Below are 15,290 nucleotides of genomic sequence, written 5' to 3' on the forward strand. Positions count from 1 at the left end.
ATCCAAACAGAAAAGAAAAAACAAAAGCCCTGTTTTTATTTATCTTTCTCTGTCACCTTAGAAGACACTGGGGCTCCAAAGTATGCTTGTTTCTTCTCCCCTATGAGCATATAAGTATTTCATCATCATTTAGCCCCTTATAATTGTGCAAATGCATTTAACTTTCTAGACTTCTCTTGACTCCTGTGTGTACATTTCAAAGTTTCTGCTCCATTCAGTTCTCTTCAGTAGGAATGCTTGAAAGCCTTTTTATTCTACTAAAAATTAATTTTCTGATTCCCTGTAGGATTATATTCATTCTCCCCCCCCCCCCGGATTTATTATTCTCAGTTGTAAGCCTTTATCTTTTCACCTTTTGGAATAACATAATCCAAGATTTCCTTTCCTTTGTAGTGTTTGTTGCCAAGTCCTTGACTGTGGTTCCTTGGTATTTGAATTCTTTCTGGCTGCTTGCAATATTTTTTCTTTGACTTTAAAGCTCCTAATTTTGATTATAATTTTCCTCAGAGTTTTCATGTCAAGGTTTCTTTCAGGAAGTAACCAATGGATTCTTTTTCTTTTTACTTTTCCGTCTGGTTCTAAAAGATCTGGTAGTTTTCAGTTTTGGCTTCTTGAAATGTTACCTAGGCTTGTTTTTGTTTGTTTGTTTTTTTGAGGAAATCTGGTGAACCTTAAATTATCTCTCCTTGACTTGTTTTCCAGGTCAGTTTTTTCAAATGATAGATACTTTATGTTTGCTATTTTTCAGTGTTGTGATTTTGTTTTAATATTTCTTGTTACATCATGGAATAACTGATTTCTGTCTTATCCATTCTCATTTTTATGGTGTTTGTTACTTGGGTAACATTTTCTATCTTCTGATATAAACTCTTTCTTCCCCTTCCAATTCTTTCCTCCAGAGCTCTTATTTCACTTATGATTTTGTATTTCATTGCTTGCTTCATTTCTTCCAGCCATGTCCTTATTGCCAAATGATTTTTTTTCCCCCTCTGGGCCTCTGCTTATAGTTCTTATGGCATTGCTCTCTTTTCCAAATTGATCTTTTGGAAGCCTGTGGATCCATAACTTTTCTTCATCATGTTCAGTGTCTTTTTCCATTTACTCTTATCTCTAGTCACAGGTCCTGATTTAAGACTTTGTGCTAGGGCTGGGCTTTGCCTCCTCCTGTACTCTTGTATGGAATGGTTGGGCCCTGTTTGGTTCTGCCTCAACTTCCCAGGTTCCTGCTGCTGGCTTCCAATTCCTCTGGTGTGTTCATATTCATAGCACTGACAGGTTTCATGCTTTCATCCATTGTTGGGTGCTGTGGTCTTGAGGGCCCTCTGGAACATCTCAAAGGCTATGCCTAGGTTATCTCAACCTGAATTGCACTGGTTTCTTGGTTAGAGGCTTGCAGGTTTTCAACTATCCTGCAGCTTCTTCAGCTGAATACCCCTGTCTTCATGGGTACAGAGCACAGTAGATTTCAGCATCCTGGGAGTGTCTCTGGACCATGCTGGAAATCTTACAGAATATTTTACCAGAGTTCCTGCTGGCTTTTCTGCTCTGCTAGATGAATGAGCTTACTGTAGTTTCTCTTTGGAATTCTTGGTCATTATTTGGTCTGGTATTCTCTATTAATGTTTGGTGAAATACATGTGTGGAAGCTGAGTTCCTCTGCAGCCATTTATATAGCCATCCTAACAGGAAGTCCTTTCTTATCTCTTCCTTCTTTCCTCCCCTTTTACTTCCTTCTTGGCTTAACTTCCCTCCCCAATTCCTTAATGTATTGGCTCTAAGTAACATTTGTCCTGTACTGACAGGAAAACTGAGAATGAGATACATCTTTCCTTACTTCTCCCTCTTCTCACAATGGTAGTATCTGAGACCCTTGCAGGGTTTGAGGGAAACAGAAATATGTGATCCCTGGCACTAACCTGAAGATGAAACACACTTCTTAGAGTGCTTCTAATCTATAAGGAGAATAAGCACAAAGTTCTTAAATTTAAAAAATAGTTTGGGAAATAGAGCACTAGCGAAGAAGACAGACGCTTGCAAAAAAAAAAAAAAAAGAAAGAAAAAGTAAAAAAATCCTGGTATCTTTTTTTTAACACCATGGTAGAGTCAAGATGTGTTTCATGGGAGTGACACCTTCAGAATTCTTTGAAAGATGAGAATGAGAGATTTCCATACCAGTCCCTGGTATGCTTATCCAAATGCTGCATGTGGTAATCTGACTGAATCTAGGACTGTGGGAATTAACACAAGACCATTAGGGTAGGTCTGGAGTTCCAGGAGACTATCAGTGACAGCAGAGAATAGGGCAGAATCATATAATGTGGGAAAGTGTTATCTGTGGGGAGAAAGCCTAAGATTAAGGCACCAGACAACCTAGGATAATGGAAGGAACATTTGAATAGGAGTCAGAAGAATTGGTTCAGGCCTTGGCTTTGCAACTATCGTGATGTGTCCTAAATCATATTTAACCTCTCTGGGCTGGTCAGCATGTTCTCTTGTAAAATATAGCTAATAATAACTGTTCCCAGGGTAGTTGCATCAAATGTGATAACGAATGGCAAATACTTTGTAAATTTTGTTGTTGTTTTTTTTTGTTAACAATAGCTAGCATTTATATAGTGCTTTAAAGTTTGTAAAATTCTGTACACATTATCTCATTTAATCCTCACAACCCTGTGAGGTAGATGAAGAAAACAAAGCTGGATAACTGTTAGGTGACTTACCCAGGGTCGCATAATAAGCGAGTGTATAAGGTGGGATTTGAACTCAAGTCATCCTGAGTCCAGGTCTAGCATTCTTACCCACTGCACCACCCAACACTGTAGAACACCTTTATATAAAGGAGTAGCAAATGACGGAGCTGAACTAACTGAACCTGAAGGTGTCTTCCAGTGGTAATGTTGTATGATTCTTGGCTTTGAGTCTCAGAATGTTCAGCCAGTGGGAGAATCAATGTTATAAATTAGAAAAACTAAGAGGGCCTCCTCAAAGAAGAAGCTGGGGTTGCAGCCAGGTTCTGACAAAGGGCAGGCAGAGGCACTTTTATGTAGTGGAAAGGTCCTGGCTTAAATTCAGCAGACCTGGTTTTCAGTTCTGGCTCTTATCCTAGCTAGTAACCACGGGCCAGTTGCTTACATATTCTGACCCTGAATTTCCTCAACCATTAAATAAATGGGCATTAGTACTTTACATTTCTAACCCTGAGTTTCCTCATTTGTAAAATAAGGATGATAATACTTATATTACCTACCTGATAGGGTTGTTGTGAGGAAAGAAATTTATAAACCTTAAGGTGCTAGAAGTGTGAGCTATTATTATATGTCTGTCAATCACCAAATATTTAAGTGCTTAGTATGTACCAGGCTGTTGATAAAACTGCTGGGAGTAAAAAGAAAGGCAAAAACACAAAAATATCCTCTTTCCTCATGGAGCTTATATGCTATTTGGGTGGTGACATACAAATAAATATGTGCATATAGAGAGAGTAGAAGCAAGGTAAACTTAGAGAGGAAGGCTCAAGTCATTGAGGAAACTGGGAAAAACCTGTTGTAGAAGGTGGTGCTTGAGATAAGTCTTAAAGGAAGTGAAGGAAATCAATGGTAGGGGTAAAGAGGGAGAGAATACTGGGCATGGGGGACCACCAGGACAAAGGTATGGAGTTGGGAGGTTAGAGTATACAAGGAACAACAGGAGGCTAGTGTTACTGGAGCATAGAGTAAGAATGGAAAGGTAGGAAGAGGCTAGATTGTGAAGGTCTTTAAAGTCCCAAAGAGGATTTGTTTGATTCTGGCAGTAGTAGGGAGCTGTTGGAATAATCAAATAGGAACATGACATGTTCACACCTGCACTTTGGGAAGATGAATTTGACAGCTGAGTAGAGGATGGACTGGAGTGAGGAGAGACTTCAGACAAGGAGGACAACCAAGAGACTATTACAATAGTCCAGGTGCAAGGTGATAAGTGCCTTCACCAAGATGGCAGCAGAGAGAAGGGGATGTACATAAGGTGTTGCAAAGGTAAAATTGACAGGCCTCGACAACAGATTGAACATGGGGAAATGAAAAAGTGAGGAGTCATGGAAGACACGTAGGTTGTGAGCCTGGGTAACTAGGAGGATGGTGGTTCCCTTCACGGTAACAGAGATGTTCAGAAAAGAAGAAGGTTTGGGTGGAAAGATAATGAGTTCATTTTTAACATGCTAAGGTGTCTATTAGACATCCATTTGGAGATGTGAGACTAGAGATCAGGAGAAAGGTTAGGACTGGATAAATTGATTGAATTATCAGTATAGAGATGATAAATGAATCTGTGGATTCACTGATGAGATCACCAAGCTAGAGAGTGAAGAGAGAAGAAGACCCAGGAAAGAGTCTTGGGTGATATTCATAGTTAGCAGGCATGACCTGGACAAAAGAAGGACTAGGATGTTAGAAAGAGAAGCAGGACAAAGCAGTGTCAAAGAAACCTAAGGAGAAGAGACTATTAAAGAAAAGAGGCTGATTGACAGTGCTGAAGGCTGTGGAGAGGTCAAAAATGATAAGGGTTGAGAAAAGACTAGGTTTGACAAGTGTGAGATCATTGGTGACTTTGGAGAGAGCAATTTCATTTGAATGTTGGAAGTAGAAGCCAAACTGTAGAGTGTGGAATAGAGTAAGGAGAGAGGAAGTGAAGGTATCACTTAAAGTCAGATTTTTGAAGTACTTGAAAGGGAGGAGAGACATAAAATAATAGCTAGTAGGGATGGATGGATAAGGTGAGGATTTTTTTTTAAACAATGAGGGAGACATAAGAGTGTTTGTAGGCAGCAGGGATGCAGCCAATAGAGAGGAAGCAATTGAAGATTAATGAGACAGTAGGGATGATTGAGGGAGAAATCTGCTGGTGAAAGTGGGATGGAATGGAATCAATGATGCAGGATGAGAGAGGGGCTGGCTAGCTAGCTTTGGTAAGGATGAGGGACACCTCATTATTTGAGACAGAGGTTATAGCAGGAGAAGACATCTGAGTGATGTGACATAAAGAGGAAGGAATAAGAGGGAGGTCTCAGTAAGTGGCCTTAAATTTTTTCAGTGAAGTAAGAGGCAAGGCACTCTGCTAAGATGGTGGGGGAAAAGGGGTGCAATGGGAAGTCAGAGGGATAAAAAAGTTAGGCAAAATCATTTTGGTGAGTGGGATGTGGCTCAGTTAGTGAAGTATAAAAGGTTGCCTTGCTGCAATGAGGGCTCAGTTGAGATCATGTAACATAAATTCATGGTGGACCCAGTCAACCAGTTTTATGACTTTCTCCAGTTCCATTCAACATCACATGAATAGAAATGAAGGCAGTAGATGGTGGGAGTGATCCAAGGTGGGGCTTGGCAAGGTATGACTGGTGATATGATTAGGAGGCAAGGGACTGTAGTATAAAGGACTACGTGGAACTCAACTCTCTCATCAAGGAATCAAGATAGGGAAGATAGGAAGCTGCATCCAATGCAGGAGAGATGGCTTGGGAAAGGTCTCAGGGGTAGAGGGATTGGAAGTCATAGTAAGCATGAAGAACAGGTTTAGGCATTATAAAGTAGAGGGGAGAAATGGAATAACAAAAAATTCTGATCAAATGAAGGAATTTCAGAGTTCATAAAGTTGGAAATGAGTTCAAGATCAAGGGTGTGACCACCTCTGTGTGTGAGGAGTAGGTTATGGAAAATTAGTAAATGGAAGAGCCAGGAAACTCAGGTGTTTGAGTATCAGCATGGATGGAGTTCCCTAGTGTGAGGAGAAGTTATTGGTTACATCCCTGATGGTCCCTCATTGAAACCTGTGTTATCTTAACTGGCCATCAAGATTATGCCCCCACCCCCTCACCACCGTGTACTTAGCAAGATCTTTCTTTGTGTCATTCTGCCTTTTGGTAACCAGTGCGTTGCTCCTGATTTCGTGGTTGAGAAGTTTGAAGGCACTGAGTATCATTGATGAGCCCATGTGCGTTAAACTATGAGTTGTGGCTTTCAGGTGTTCTAAGGAGAAGTCGAAGAGCCTCTCCTTACTTCCTTTCTGCCTTTGTGAATTCTCCTACTCAGGGTCTGCTTTGGTTCATACAAAGGGAGTATAATTCTCCTGAGCCTGTTGCCTCCCATACTGTAAGAAGCTTCATTTCCTTTTCTCATTTCCTTCTCCTAAGAAATTTGGTCCATGGACCCCTTGCGTGTTGTCAGGGAATACTCAGGTTTCTATTCTGGAATCTTTCTTTTTGGCACAGTTGCCGACATAGTGTAAGTACTTAATAAATGTCTTCTCATCTCTGACTTTGTTTTCCTGTGTGTCCCCTTTCTATGCCTCTGTCTTATTCCATCCATCTATCTATACATCCATCCATCTATAGTAAATAAAGCTACTCCCTATGTGACCTGTCTGTCTTGTTTTTTTTTAATCTACTTTCTGAAGTTTTCATAAAGGCATGAAGTTGTAATTAAAAGCATTTCAGGTTGAATGTCACCAGTACTGTGTCTGAAAAGTCCCTGCAACATGTCTTGCCTTCAGCATTTCTATTAAGAGTGCTCTCACTTGTTTTTGTTTTGAAAAGTGGCAGACACCTGCATTATTTTTCAAAGCTGCTTTATGTTCATTGACCTCTTCAGATTTCAAGGGCTGATATATGTATAGCGGGTGGTGCCGAGTTCCATGACTCAGACGAGCCATTCAGCTTTGTCTTTGGCCTTACTCCCAGAGGGCAATTTGGAGTTTACCACTGAATTACACAAGCATCAGACTCTGGGACACAAGGCATTTTCAGGGAGTTAAGGTCAACCAGCAGACCTTGCAGTAGCTGACTGATAGCGCATTCTGAAGGTGCAGAATTGGCTTCCAGCTTGGAAGGAAGAGAATTGGCGTCCTGCTTTGTGGGGAGCGCAGAAGTCACCCTTAGAGAATGTTATCTCACTGTCCTTCTGGTGAAAGTTAATTTAGCAGTAGTGAGGATGGTAAGCTCCAGGCTGTGCTGGATAAGTAGGATCATCACTCCCTCGTACTTCCCTTTATCCTTGAGGGGGATGGGGATCAGTAGTTCTCATTCTCAATCACTCTCTTGGCTCCTTCCCTCTGGCTTCCTTTCAAATCAACCTTGGAAAAGCATTGAGAAGTGAACCGGCCACGGCCCCACCTCCCAAGGCCAGACAGCTCATCATAATCTCCCCCGGACAAAAATAGCTGACCATTTTCCCAGAAAGATCCTGGGTGTAAGTTTCTGCATCTGTCTTGGGAAGCTGTTTTTAAAAAGTGAATCAATGGTTATCTCTCTGTAGCCCAAGCCCAAAGCTAGAGAAGTTCTCAGGTATAATATATACATGACAACTATAAAACGTCTCCTCCTGTGTGCTCCCCAACTCCTGTCTGTCTGTGTCACCATTTGTAAATGTAAATAAGCAATGCAGAGGTTTGCCATGTTTATCATACTTAGAAGATGGAAGTAAACAGGAAAAGTAAATAAACTCTTAGGAAATGGAGATTTGGAAAACATGCTTTCCCAGGAAGACAAGAAAGTGGCTAAGAAATCACCAGGTCTGCTCTCAGCAGCCCAGAGGGTTCCAGGAACCCAGCTTTGTGTTGTTTTTTGCATAGCTTGATCATGCAACCCCTATCCTAGAGTCCAGCTCTGAGGGTCCTGCCTGATGTTCTCCCCACACAGTTCTCTAAGGGAGTCATCTCAGTCCCCTTACATAGTTGCTAGTCTCAAAGGCTGCCCTTCCTTGCTTGCCCTAGGACTTGCATTCTTGCTCTTTGGTTGCACATTTGCTCCAGAACCCCACCCTTACCACAGTTTCGGCTGCCCTAACCCTCCCTTAGAATAGGGGAAGTTAAATTGTCAGTCAAAGTCTAGGCTTATCAGACCAGGGCACACTTCCTTAGGGTCCAGGAGGAGAATGCTGGGGGATTTTCATCCTAATCAATATCTCTATCTCCTTAACAGCCCCAAGCAGTGCTATGTGAATAACACCATCCTGCTCAAACAGTCTTCTGTATCTTCTTTTGATCCTTACAGGGTTAAAGAAAATTCTTCTAAACTGAGAAACCGTTCTGGCACAGACCTGTGGCAGTACTTTCAGCACCCAGTTCAAGAGTTCCATCTATGGAAGGCACTGGCCCAGAAACTCTTGGCTGTCACCACAGCCTCCCTGATCTCCCATCAATACATAACTTTTTGCCACAGATTGAGGTAAATATCATGAGAGGAAAGTTAGACTGGGTTCCTTTAGGGGGTGTGTATGTGTGTGTGTGTGTGTGTGTGTGTGTGTGTGTGTGTGTGTGTGTGTGGCAATTGAGGTTAAGTGACTTGCCCACAGTCACATAGCTAGTGAGTGTCAAGTGTTTGGTCTGAGGCTGGATATGAACTCAGGTCCTCCTGACTCCAGGGCTAGTGCTCTATCCACTGTGCCACCTAGCTGCCCCCTCCTTTAGTTTGTGTTGGAAGGTAATGTACATGAAACAGCTCACTGAGAGTGGCAGAGAAGCAGCTTATCATACCTAATAAATAAAGTGCTCCTTGCTATCATCTTGGACATAGACATAATAGATGGCTATCTAATTTTGTATGATTTGTAGAACAGAGAGACCCACAGACACAGCTAGGTGGTACACTGGATACACCCCTGGGCCTAGAATCAGGGAAGACCTGAGTTCAAATCCTACCTCAGACACTTATAGGTGTGTGGCCCTGGGTAAGGTACTTCAACTCTGTTTGCTTCAGTTTTCAGTTTTCTCAACTGTAAAAATGGGATAATAACACCTTCCTCCCAGGGTTGTTGTGAGGTTGAACAAGACAATATTTATAAATAACTTCTCATAGTGTTTGTCACATAGTCAGTGTATAATAAATGCTTATGTCTTTCCTTCCACCTCACCCAAAATATAGGTTATACTAGATGACCTCTAAAGGCTTTTCTACAATTGCACTTGTATAATTCTGTGATCTCCCTCCCCTCAAAATAATAATGCTTTCATTACCCACCTCATCATTGTTTGAGTTGTGACACTGACAACCTCTGTCAAAATCCACGTATTATCTGGGTTGTACAATAAACTGGAGCAATTATCACCCACTAATGTAATCACAGAGGGAAATAATGTGGGCTCCAGACTCTGGGTCAATCATTTCCCTTCTCTAAGCCTCAGTTTCACCAACTGTAAAAGAAGGAGATTAGACTAAGTGATCTCTAAAGTCCCTTCCAACTTTACTATGATTCTATGATGTTTCTCCCTTCTGGTAACCAGTTGCCTGCTTTGGAAAAGGAGATAAGTGTAAAAGGAGATAAGTGTAGTACCACTTCACAGAATCTTTTTGAGGCTCAAATGAGATATAATGTATATAAAGTGCTTTGCAAATTTTAAGCTACTTTATAAATATGCATAGTTTATGATGAGGAGGATAATCTTTAAAATCTCTTCCAGCTCTCCTATTCTATAATTCTAAGGTCCCTACAAGCTCTGACATTCTATAGGGTATGTGTCTTTTCATCAGGTCTAAAGTAAGAGATGCTATCTTTAAAGTGTTAGCTTGAAGCAATGACTAAATCTTCAAGGAAAACAATTTTCATTAATCCAGATTTCAAGTAAAGAGAATAATCATTTGTTTTATATATGTTTGCACATGATTTGCTAATTGAATAAAACTCTTTCATGAATCCTCATCCTTGGGGTAAATATATGTTCTAAAGCCAAACAGACCACAGCTGAATGCATCAATTCCTTGCTGAAGACCATCTTGTACATCTAAGAAGGCCAAAAGATTCATAGAATTAGAACCCAAAGGTTGAGTTAGCCCTATTGGAGGATTACACCTAAGGGTAGGCAACGAGACAGAAGGAATGGAAGGGGAAAGATGAGGGGAAAATGCATTTATTAAATGCCTACTGTGGTCCAAGCACCATGCTAAGTGCTTTATACAAATATTATCTCATTTGATCTTCCAAATGACCCTGGGAGTGCTATTATCCCTATTTTACAGTTGAGAAGGCAGACAGAGGTTAATTAACTTGCCCAGGGTCACACAAATTAGTAAATGTCCACGGCTAGATTTGAATTCAGGTCTTCCTGATTGCAGTCCCAGCTGTCTATCCATTTTACCACTTAGCTATCTAATATAGAGACACACTTCTAAATGTCACTTTTTCCACTAAGCTACATTTACTGTAGGAGGAATTTTAATTTTACTTGAGTTCTGGTTTCAACAGTTAGGTTGTATGTTGTCAGTACAGTCACATTAGAATGTATTTATGAAGTGTGAGCTCTTCAGTTGCACAGTTTTATTCAACACCTCTTATATACAGAGTATACACTTTGCTCAGTGCTGGAGGAGATTCAAACTAACCAGCTAAACTGAAGTGAGGCAAGTCCCTGGCCTCATGCAACTTTCAATCTAGAAAGGGAGTATGATATGTAGGTAATAATAAATTATCTAATAAATAAGATATGTAGATAATAATAAATTACCTGATAAATAAGAGAGATGCAAAATGGGTACATGATTAGAAATGTGAGAGAAGGGAGAATTGTGCCCAGGAAAGACAGAGAAAGCTTCAATGTGAATATGACATTTCAGTTGGAGTTTAAAGGATATGGAAGCAGTCAGCATAAAGTGGAGGGAGAAGGATGGCATCCCAGGCTTAAGTAACACTCTGAGTATAGGCATGGGGTTGGAAAAGTACAGAGGGAGGTAGAGGCAATGTGGTGTAGTGGAAAGGGGGCTGGATTTGGAGGCAGAAGCCTTGGCACGGAAATAGCTAGAAATGTACTGGATCAGATGGTTTTTGCAGATCTGGGTATGATGAGGGCAGGGCTGGACCTACCCTCATTGTTTAACAGTTAAACTTAATTAGCATCCCTCCTTCCCCATGATTGATGTACTTTCTGTGTTGCACTCAATTCCTATCCCAAATTCCTTGACTACGCTAATTTCCTCCTTTTCCAAATCCCTAGAGTCCACAACTACTCCTCTAATATCTGACAACAATGTATAGGTAATCCTGGGTCACTAGCTATGCCAGTGAACTGTGAACCCTGGCTAGTTCTGCCCATCTGGGAAAGGTTTGAATACTGACCAGAACAAGTAATTAACAGTCATTAAGCTCCTACTATTTGTTAGGAACCGTGCTAGGAACGGAATACAGACTGTGTATCTGTTGTACAAGGAGCAAACAAGATAAGTTTGGGAAGGCGCTAAATTATTTGGTCACAGCAACTTATAAAGCCATGTACTAAGGTTGGTTGGGGTTGCGGTCTGTGTTGGTGGAAGGAGTAACCACACAGGTGAAGTTTTAGAGGCAGACAGTGGTGTCAAACTCAAAGGCATATCTCTGCATATTCACTTAAAAACCACATATTAGCATTATCTGTGTTCTATTGTGTTTTTAATTATTTTGCTAAATATTTCCAAATTTTAATCCGCTTTGCGCTTCACTCAGGAACATAAGGCCTGCAGGCCATGTGAGGCTGAGTGTTTGACACCTATAAAATAGAATGCCTCAACATATCCCTGATTTCTAGGTTTTCTCCCTTGAGATTTCAGGGAATTTCCCCTTGGGTGAGGCTAAGGCCTTCTTTTCTCTTAGGTGAGCTGAGCTGTCTCACTCCTTGGGGGAGAGCTCATCCATGCAGAGTCTTCCTCCTCTCCACCAATGAGGAGTCTTATGCTGATGACCCAGGCTTGAACTCAGAATCACATTAGGATGGTGCTTCCTTAAAGGATTCTATTACATCTAGAAGGAAAAAAAAAATTCCAGAAAAAAAAAAAGGAAGCCTCTTGGGTAACAACTGATCTCCAAGAAATATGCTTGGTATAAAAATCTGATGTGAAAAATCATATCAAAATAATGTTGAGGGCTTTTTGAAAGCCATGAATATCCAACTTCTTACTACACCAAGCTTCAGTTTCTGTGTGAGATCTCTGTGCTTCTGGAAACTTACACTAACTGGTTCCTCAGTGACCCGAATAATTATGAACAGATTTCTTTTAAAAAATTTTTTGTACCTTTAAATTCTCTAACAGTTAATCAGATATTTGTTCTTTAGGCAGCATTGGCTGAAAGCTCACGCCTGAAGGAACAACTGATCCTGTTAAAACTGAAGAAGGATTTGCTGATCAGCATCTTTGGTGAAGAAAAGGCAGAGTCTTTCCTCGAAGAGGTGGCCAACACTATCAGGGAGAGAGACCTGCTGCATAACAATCTCTTGCAAAGAAATAGCAAAATGCAGGTGAGTATCACCTCCCACTAAGGACTCAGTTCCTGTCCAGTGATAAATTCCTTGGCTGTGGTGCAAATTCAAGGATACAATGAGCCAAGAAGTCAGAGAAACTCAGAATTTGACAGAAACTTAGAAGTCATCTGCTCCAACCCCTTCCTTCCTCAAGAATATAATTCTTTCTTTCTTTTTTTGGCTAGGCAATGGGGTTAAGTGACTTGCCCAGGGTCACACAGCTAGTTAAGTGTTATAAGTCTGAGTCCGGATTTGAACTCAGGTCCACCTGAATCTAGGGCTGGTGCTCTATCCACTGCACCACCTAGCTGCCCCTAGAATATCCTTTCTTAAGTATCTCTGACAGGCCTCACCTCTACTATTTCTCTAAAGCCCTTTTAGCTCTAAATAATTTTCACTGACAGTGCTCTTCCTTCTCTCTGCCTCCTGCCTTCCTTCAAGTCCCAGCTGAAATCTCACCTTGTACAGGAAGCTTTTCCCAGTGCCTCTTAATTCCAGTGTCTTCTCTCAGTTGATTATTTTCAGTTTATCTTGCAGTTTGTTTGTGCATAGTTGCATGTCGTTTCTCACATTACACTGCGACTTCCCAGAGAGCAGGGCCTGTCCTTTGCCTTTCTTTGCATTACTGACAGTTAGCACAGTGCCTGGCATGTAGTGAATGTTTAATAAACGTTCAGTGGCTGATTGTTATTGTGAGCCTCCGTTCCCTTATTAGATACCTACTGTGTACAAGGCACTGTTCTAGACACTGGAGACGCAGAAATGAAAGGGGGGAAAAACGTCGTCCCTGCCCATACTACCAAGGGAAACTTAATATACACAGGAATAAGCATAATACCTAAAAGAGAACCACACGGAACAAATTTTTCCCTTTTCCCCGTGACAATACTTCAAATATTTGAGGAAGCCATGCCCTTCCTTATTTGTATCGGATATGACATGGATCTTGTTAAGGAGTCCAGATGAAGAAATGGCTTGATTTTCATGGTGTGTGTCACTGTCTCTCTAGAGTGCAATATCTCAACACAATGACTTTGATACTGCGTTTGAACCGCTGCAGAAGAGGTTAGCAGATCTCCACGTCAGAGCAGAAGCAGAGAAGGAGTTTCGGCAAGACCTCCCTAGTAAGCAGGCCCAGCTCCAGCGCTTGCAGGTAAGTGGGAGAACATCTTAGCCAAGGATCCAGTGACAGTTAATAAATGGTCATCCATCCAAACTATGGTTAACGCCTTCGTTCTCCAATTGAATGGTTTCATTTAGCTGATGACTGTTGTCACACAATTTTTCGACTTTGAAGGTAGCTCAGTGGGGATCTAGTCTCTTCCATACCCAACAGGAATCCACACTCATCCGGACTTTGCTTGAAGACCTCAAATGCATGGGGAATGCACCCCTTCTGCACCCATGCCCATTCTGTTTTGGGATAAACTCTGATTATTGAGAAGTTTTTTCCTGACATCAAACATAAATTTTCCTCTTTTTAATTTCTACCAATTGTTCGCAGTTCTGTCCTCTAAAACCAGTCAGACAAGTCTGATCTGCTTCTACTTAACAGCCTTTCAAATACTTGAACACAGCTACCATGTTTCCCCCTAAGTTTTTTTTCTTCTTTGTCTCCACTGAGGTTCTTTTTAAAAAAAAAAAAAAGAAACTTTTTTGAGGGGATAAAAATCTTAGTTTTATGTAGAGAGAACTCTAGGGATGAAAATTCCTTCCACCCATGCAAATCAGCAATTGCCTAATTTAGCCTTAAGAGAATTACCTGGAACACTCAGAGGTTGTCAGTTGCTCAGGGTCAAACGACTAGTATATGAGTCAGAGGTAAGAGAAGAAATCCAGATTTTCCTAACTCAAAAATGTGCCCATTTGTCCATGTCACCTTTCTTAGTTTCACAAAAATGCTATTAATATGAACAACAAGATTCATTTTGTTTTTGTTTCCTCTTTTTTTTTTCTCCAGTGGATAATTTCTATGGGTTTTTAAAATCCCAATAACAAAAGTACATTTTAAGTATGTTAAGCTCTCCTAATAAGGAAAGGCCATGACCTTCATTTTAAATAAACAGAAGATAAATTAAGAACATGTCAGAACAGGCTCAGCACAGCAATTGCTAATTTAGAAGGAATTTTCTGGTTGAAGAATGAAGGCTGTGCCATAATTAAGTTTACTGCTGTTAGTATCAATTTCAGAAACAAGTAGATTTTACATAGAGAGTTAGGTTGTTATTCTCTATGTAAAAAAGTGAACATAAGGTATTTGTGGGTTTTCTCAATTACTTGACATTATAGATATGATTTTTCACCACAGATATTTACATCAAGCATATTTCCTGAGACTCAATTATCCCCCAAGCTGTCACTTATTCTTTGAGGAAGTTTTGTTTCTAGATTCATAAATCTGGGAGGGACTTTATAGGTCGAATATCCAACCTGTCCAGAGGACCATACCTCAATACAACTCATCTTTGCACTGTCCCCCAAAGGTCATTATCCAGTCTCTAGTTGAAGATTTCTACTGTTGGATGGCTCTTTACCTTAGGAGGCCGACCACACCACTTTTAGATGGCTTTCATTGTTGGAAAGTTTTCCTGAATCACATCTCCCTCCCTATAACTTCTACTCACTGGTTCTAGTTCTCCCCTCTAGGAACAAGATAAATCTAATTCTTCTTCTTCATTCTAGTCCTTCAAATACTTAATGTCCTTCTCCTATCATGTTCTCCTTTTCCAGGCTAACATTCTCCAGTTCCTTCAGCTGATTTTCTATGACAAGATGGGTGGCATAATGAATAGAGCTCTGGGCCCAGAGTCAAGAAGATCTGAGTCCAAATCTCACCTCAGATACCTACTAGTTGTGTGACTCTGAACAAGTCACTTACCCTCTGTCTGACTCAGTTTCCTTAACTCTAAAATGGGGATAATAGTCCCTACCTCCCAGGGTTGTAAGGATCAAATGAGATATTTAAAAATTGCTTAACAGTGCCTGGAATGTAGTAGGTGCTTAAAAAATACTTGCTTTCTTTCTTCTTACATCCTGGTCTGGACACACTTCAGTTTATCAAT

The 15,290-nt window shown here is 40.7% G+C and overlaps 1 protein-coding gene across 1 annotated transcript in view; it reads left to right on the forward strand.

The window, feature by feature from the left end:
- The window catches only part of SYNE3 (spectrin repeat containing nuclear envelope family member 3), a 191,368-nt gene that overhangs the window by 113,040 nt on the left and 63,038 nt on the right, over positions 1-15,290 (forward strand). Inside the window, 4 exon segments of the mRNA XM_078150426.1 lie at positions 8,018-8,139; positions 8,142-8,191; positions 12,043-12,225; positions 13,238-13,381. Coding sequence (XP_078006552.1) covers positions 8,018-8,139; positions 8,142-8,191; positions 12,043-12,225; positions 13,238-13,381 — 499 coding nt within the window.

This window comes from Phascolarctos cinereus, unplaced genomic scaffold, assembly GCF_003287225.1.
Source record: "Phascolarctos cinereus isolate Bilbo 61053 unplaced genomic scaffold, phaCin_HiC Scaffold_2;HRSCAF=192, whole genome shotgun sequence".
Classification (NCBI taxonomy): domain Eukaryota; kingdom Metazoa; phylum Chordata; class Mammalia; order Diprotodontia; family Phascolarctidae; genus Phascolarctos; species Phascolarctos cinereus.